The sequence below is a fragment of the Condylura cristata genome, unplaced genomic scaffold (assembly GCF_000260355.1).
Source record: "Condylura cristata isolate star-nosed mole 26May11 unplaced genomic scaffold, ConCri1.0 scaffold00024, whole genome shotgun sequence".
Taxonomy (NCBI): Eukaryota; Metazoa; Chordata; class Mammalia; order Eulipotyphla; family Talpidae; genus Condylura; species Condylura cristata.
Genome location: NW_004567125.1, coordinates 16824503 through 16831360, shown reverse-complemented (window position 1 = coordinate 16831360; position 6858 = coordinate 16824503). Strand labels below are relative to the sequence as shown.

The 6858-nt window shown below is 48.0% G+C and overlaps 1 protein-coding gene across 1 annotated transcript in view; it reads left to right on the top strand.

Annotated features, from left to right (window-relative positions):
* The first annotated feature begins 2349 nt into the window (after nt 1-2349).
* Nucleotides 2350-6858, top strand: part of MYOC (myocilin, trabecular meshwork inducible glucocorticoid response) — an 11132-nt gene continuing 6623 nt past the window's right edge. Inside the window, exon 1 of the mRNA XM_004688479.2 lies at nt 2350-2911. Coding sequence (XP_004688536.1) covers nt 2350-2911 — 562 coding nt within the window. The remainder of the gene's footprint in view (nt 2912-6858) is intronic.

Here is a 6858-nt window from a genome sequence, read left to right as displayed (position 1 = left end):
CTGCGTCAGCAGTTCCAACAAGTTTAACTGCCTTTGGCAGGCCTCGCTGTCTCTGGTGGCCCCAAACATCTGATCTGGAGATTCCCGGGATTCTGGTCCCAGAAACGACCCGGAGGATGGAACACAGCCGAGAAGCAAACCTGAAGTTAACAGTGTGTCCTCGGAGGGCAAGGGGTCTTCAAGTTCAGGAGATTCTAGGAGGGGTGTAGGGAGTGAAGCCCGCACTGGGTGGACTCCAGAAAGGCAGGCAGGGAGATGAAAACCGCCGGGATGTGTCTCCCAGTGAGCCATTTTCTTTGCTTCTTGGAAAGTAATTCTATTACATGAACGGTTGCTGTTTCATAAATTAGCTGTAAAAAAACTCGCCAGGGTGTGTCTGATTTTTCCTTCACTGAGGACCTTTATAGGGGCTATAGGAAGCTAGCTCAATCCCCAGAACCTTGATTCCTGGAAGAAGTGACTGGAGTCTTTCATGTATTCTTGGCAATTCTGGGTGTTTAGGTGGATTGGCTCATGCCAGGTCGTGGAAAACCTTGGAAACAACAGACTTTCGTTCTGCCCCTGATTGGCTGTGTGACTCAGGGCAAGAACCTCTCCCTCTCTGGGCCTTAGCTTTCTCATCTGTGGTGTATGGAAAGTAGTAAATGCTTTGAGGGAGGGATACAGAAAGTGGGTAATAGACTGTGCAAACAGTGGGGTGTCAGTGGATCGTGATGAGGGCAGCAGAAGACACAGTGTGGGAACCCTGTCCTATCACCAGGCTGGTCGTGGGGTAGTGAGGTTGAACCACAAAGATTGAGGAAAATTCACCAGACCATCAGCCTCATTTGCTTTTCCTCAGCACACACAATAGTGTTCCCCTGGGGATATTTAGTAGCTCCCCCATTTGTTTCTTTTTTTTCTTTTTGGACTTATGGCAGAGCAGGCATTATTGACCAAGGAGCCAGAAAGCCCATGAAGTTGAATGGGAAGAAAATGACATCTTTCTTTTCACCATCTTCTAACTAAAATATATGTTTAACCTTTCATTTCACTATGGATAAAGCCACAAGGACACACTTTAACTTCAGCTTCGCCACGTCATGTGGGTCACCTCCCTGGCCAGGTATCAAACTCATGCAGCAGAGGCTGCAGACAGCTACGAAGTGCTGTGCTTTCACCCACTGCACCACTAGGGAGGGCCCTAGTGGATTTTCTTGTGTTAAGGATATGTAGATTTCAATTCTAAAAAATATTTTAGTAATTGTATTTTACTATCGTGTATTTCCTTGGAAATCCTATGTATTGTATACTTTAAAAAATATCATTTTGAGAAAGGTTCCAAAGGTTTCATCAGTAAGGTTCATGGCACATGCTAACACACACAACAGTAAGAACTGTGTATGAACAATTGTGAACAATTCTAGAACAGTAAGTTTAAACATTGATTGATGTTACGGTGATGCCTGAGGTACAATGCCACAGTGCAAAGCTCTCCTAAGAATACGGCCACCGTTGTTTTAAAATGGCTTCTCTAGTCTTGCTGCTCCCAGTAGTGGAGCTGTGCTACCTTTGTATCCTGACAGGATGTTATTTGCCTCTGTCCCTGCTGCAGGGACAGAGGGACCGTCTGAGGCAAGTCTGTGGCCCTGGCTCCTAGCCTAGTACCTAACAGAGAACAAGTTCTCAATGGCGCTTACTCAGTAAATGGAAATGTAAACCAGAAATAAATCCCTGTTGAAATCAGCACGCAAGAAGTCATGCTGAATGCAGGAGGCACATGTGTGTAAAAGGTGGAGATATAGGGGTTATTATGGGGTCTGTAAAGTGGCATTTTTTTTTCAAGATTTATTTATTCATGCGTATAGAACTAGGGAACAGGCCAGAGGTGCAGGTGGGGAGAGAAGATCACCAGAGACAGAGTGAGGAGCAGAAAAGGCCAACTGACAAGTACACTGCTGAGGGGAGCAGTGGGAGAGACAGGAGAGGTCTGCCTCGCCATGTGGGTCAGCTCCCTGGAGGGGGGATCGAAGTGGCAGCGGCTAGCTTCGCAGTGCTGCGCTTTAACCCATTGCACCACCAGGGAGGGGCCGGGATTATTTTTTTTAAAGAAATTCAAAACAGATTTCTAAAAGGTCATTTTCTAAGACTCTGGCTGGCAGTGAGAAAGCACCCCCCGGTGCACGGCCCCACCCAGCCTCACGTGGGCCCTTGTTCTTGCTCTGTGCAGGACTGGCTCCCTGTGTATATAAACCTCTGTGGGGCTGGGTCACCATCCAGGCACCTCCCGGCACAGAAAAGCTTCCCAGAGGCCACCTCCCTACCCCTGTGCTGAGGCTCTGCACGCCGTGCCACAGCTTCAGGCTCAGGATGCTGGCCACCCAGTTGCTGCTGCTGGCCTGTCTGGCCTGGGGGTTGGGGGCCAGGACAGCCCAGCTCCAGAAGGCCAATGACCAGAGTGGCCGATGCCAGTATACCTTTACTGTGGTCAGTCCCAATGAGTCCAGCTGTCCTGACCAGGGCCTGGCCATGTCAGCCATCCAGGACCTGCAGAGGGACAGCAGAGCCCAGCATGCAGACCTGGAGACCACCCGGGCCCGTCTTAGCTCCCTGGAGGGCCTCCTGCACCAGCTGACTTTGAACCAGGCTGCCAAGGCCTTGACAACCCAGGAGGGTCTGCCAGGGGAGCTGGGACCTCTGGGCAGAGAAAGAGATCAGCTGGAATCCCAGACCAGAGAGCTGGAGACAGCCTACAGCCTGCTCCTCCGAGACAAGTCAGCTCTGGAGGAAGAGACCAGGCGGCTGGGGGCTGAGAACAAGGTCCTGGCCAGCAGGCTGGAAAGCAGCAGCCAGGAGGTGGAAATGCTGAGAAGGCGCCAGTGTCCTCAGGCTGGGAGCACCTCGCAGGACATGCCAGCAGGCTCCAGGGAAGGTGAGAACATGGGGGCAGCACCCCCACGTCCATGTCCAGGGGGACATGGATCACAGAGCTGTTCCCCTCACTAGGCTAGGCCTCCTGCTATCTCCTTTTCCCCAGAGCCAACATCTAGCAGAAGGGCAAAGCCACTCCCTGCAGATTTCACCAGTAATTTAGCTCCTGATAGTCTGGCTGCTGGTTAAGTTCTTGTGACAGAAGTTCACAGTCCAATGAGAATTCAGACAGCCAGGTGGGCTGCATCTGCACCTGGCCCCTACGAAGGCGCAGACGGTCCTTTTGAAAAACTCTCCTTTTCTGAACATTTGTCCTGGTTTGTGACTCTTTCCTTTTGCTGTGAAAACAACCAGTTTATAAAATAACAGATTCATGAAATGATGAGAGGTGGTGGCTGCTTTTTTTTTTTTTAAAGATTTATTTAGTTATGCATACAGACCAGAGATGCAGGGGTGGTAAGAGGATTCACCAGAGACAGAAAAGGCAGACTGACTAAGCACACTGCTGAGGGGAGCAGCGGGCTGGTCAGGAGAGGTCTGCCGCACCGTGTGGGTCACCTCCGGGGTGGGGATCGAACTCATGCTGCAGTGGCTTAGCTTCTCAGTGCTGTGTTTTAACCCACTGTGGGTGGCTGCTTTTTAAAAAGATGTCCTTGCCTGACATAATAAAGAAGCGGCGTCCCATGCTCACTTGTGCAACACGTGGCTTTGGGAGTTTTCCTACTCTCTGTCTAACCCAGGAACCACCACTTGCATCCCCAGGAAGCTCTGGGAGGTAGCATTTGCCAACTGGGATGCTCTTGATTCCTCTGACCCCTGCTTGAAAGTATGGGAGTACACACTCACCATTATTGACAGAAATTAGTTATGTCACTTTTTGTGAAAGTTGTGTTCCCAAATATTACTCTTTAATACATTTTCTAACAACAAGAAAATAAGCAAACGACTCCAGTTGAAGGATAATTAGTAGAACATCAAGAAAAAAAAAGTTGGATGGTGTCACTTATGTGTGGGATATAGAAACACCAAACAAAGAGTAGAAGCAAACTTTATACCCAACCCTTGAAAGCTTGCCATAGAGGGCCTCCCACAGAGGCTAACCATAGAGGGTTAATTCACAGTGCTCTAACCCCTATGACCTGAGTTTGATCCCTGGCCAGGGAGCTGACCCACATGGCACAGCAGACCTCTCCTGTCTTGGCTGTTGCTCTCCTCTGCACTCTATTTCAGTAGATCTGCCTGTTCTGCTCCCCACTCTGTCTCTGGTGAATCCTCTCACCACCCCTGTGCCTTTGACCTGAGTTTGATCCCTGGCCAGGGAGCTGACCCACATGGCACAGCAGACCTCTCCTGTCTTGGCTGCTGCTCTCCTCTGCACTCTATTTCAGTAGATCTGCCTGTTCTGCTCCCCACTCTGTCTCTGGTGAATCCTCTCACCACCCCTGTGCCTTTGGCCTGTACCCCAGTTCTTCTATGCAAAAAAAAAAAAAAAGTTGCCAATAGCTCTGAGGCATCCCAGAGGAGAGCAGAATAGGTGAGGACAGAGTGGGGGGAGCATAAAGCACTAAGGAGGAGGCCTGTCGGTGCTTTGGAAGAGGCTGCTGTAGGATGACTGTATCAGAGTGGGGAGAGCCTCTACTTCCAAAACATTAACAGCAATGTTTATTGAAAAACAAGATAAATTTATAAAAGGGAAGAAGAGGGGGTGGGTTTGCTTTAGTTTAAAGGAGACTACAGAGACATGGCAATCACATGTGCAGTACATGACCCTGAATTAGCTCCTGCATAGAGGATGGGGGTGGGCAGAAGCTACAGGGGACAGGCTTGGGGTCACAAGGTAATTTGAATGCAGAATCCTTACAAAATTATGTTATTGGATGAATGCTCATTTTTTAAAATGAAATATGGTATCATGGTCATGAGAAGTATCCCTGTTTTAAGGAGACTCGGTCTCATCTGTGTGTCTCCCCTGCACCTTCTGATGGCTCAGCAAAGCCTAAATACAGAGTGAAACGACAGTAAAGCAAATGTGGCAAAATTCTAATCACTGGAGAAGCTACATCCCCAGTAACGGGGAGGCTGTTGAACTGTTCTTTCAAGTTTTCTATTGGTTTGAAAATATTCTAATTAAATAATTGAAAAAAAATTTCTAAAAAGCTTTCTCCATTTCATGCAAGATCTGCATAGATTGTGGTAAAAAACCCCAAGACCCATTGCTTCAGCGTGACCCTGGGCAAGCCATTTGTCCTCTAATGGGGCAATGAAAATTCTACTGTGAAGAATAATTTTAATTCACATATAATACAAAGGGTATAGATTTTATAAAGGATTTTAAAAATCTTATATGACTAAAGATGAAAGATATGCAATTCTAAATTTTACAATGAAGGACAATGAGGTACTAAGAGAGTTGGGGCTTGACCTCAGTGAGGTCAAGGACCCAGGTTACATGGGCTGCTCAGTGATTGAGCTGAGACTCGTTGAACTTGAGTCTTTAAAGACAAATGATGGAATCGCTAATACAAGTATCACAAGTGATCACTTAATTCGGACAGTTAGCTGAATGAAGCTACTCAACAAAACTGTGTGTGTGTGCACGAGAAAATAGAGTGGCTTTTCTTTGTGATCATCTTGTGGTCATTTAACAAGTCACTGGGGATTTATGAAATGTGCTCTCTAATTTCTTATTTCTTTTTGGCCTTTCCAGCTGTTCCAATTTTGAAATAAGGACAACAGCCCACTAGAATGAAGTCCAAACCTGGGAGTTCTTCCCAATTAGTGTTTTTTTTATGCATACAAGAACTGGGTTGTAAGCCAAAGGTGGGAGGGGGGGTAAAAGGACCCACCAGAGACAGAGTGGGGAGCAAAACAGGCAGGTCCACTGAAATATGCATCGAGTGAGATAGGAGAGGTCTGCTGCGCCATATGTGGGTTACCTCCCTGACTGGAGACTAGACTCAGTCCACAGAAGTGATAATATGATAGTGCTGAGACTTAACCCCTGTGCCACCAGGGAGACCTCCAAGTAGAGGGTTGTTTCATGAGTTAGAAATCACATTAGCACAAGAATGCAGCACTGGAGAGAGATTTAGTGAGATCATCTTTTCAGATGTGGAAACAGGCCCAAGGAAGTTACTCAGCCAGGCGGTGGTTACCTCCCCGGTGGTGGCAGAACCAGGATGAGAAGCTGCCTGCCTCTCCATCTGAGTTTCAGTGTCCTGCAGTGTTCTGCTGTAATTCCTGACTTATACAGCCTAAACATAAATGACAGACGAGGTATAACTAAACATCAGGGAAAGACTGCCACAGAGCAAGGGGACATCTCTCCGTGATGGCCACGATCCGTGGACAGGGTTACGCATCTTCATGAGGTGGGCACAGGAGAGAAAGAAAGGTAGGGCATGGTGGCCAGGCCAGGTTGCCACAACAGATAAGGAGGAAGTTTTGCAGGACATGAGGGAGGGCGCAGGGGTGTTTCACTCCCTCCCGTAGAGGCTGGGAGAGTCGCCCCTCACGGGCTTTACTGTGCAGATTACAGTGGCTCGGGCCAGAGCCCAGCACAGTGCCTGGCCCAGAGAACCACCCAGTACCTAGATTCCGAAGACAAAGGGCTTCTTTTATTCAGTTCCATTGTTATTTTAAAACGTTATTCAGTGGCTAAAAAGTCAATGTGTACATTTCTGTAAGACATCTGACTCTAGGGACAGTATAGAGCACCCAGCACAAGAGTGAGCTAGCCAGGCTCCATGATTCTGGAGCATTCGTGACAATCTGTGATGTTATTGGTACCTCCTTTCTTCATCCTCTTCATTTATATGTTAAATATGAAAATATATAATTTGGGCCCTCCCTGGTGATGCAGCAGGTTAAAGCACAGCACCAAAAAGATAAAGCCACTTCAGCATGAGTTCAATCCCCAGCCCCGGAGGTGACCCCCATGGTGCGGCA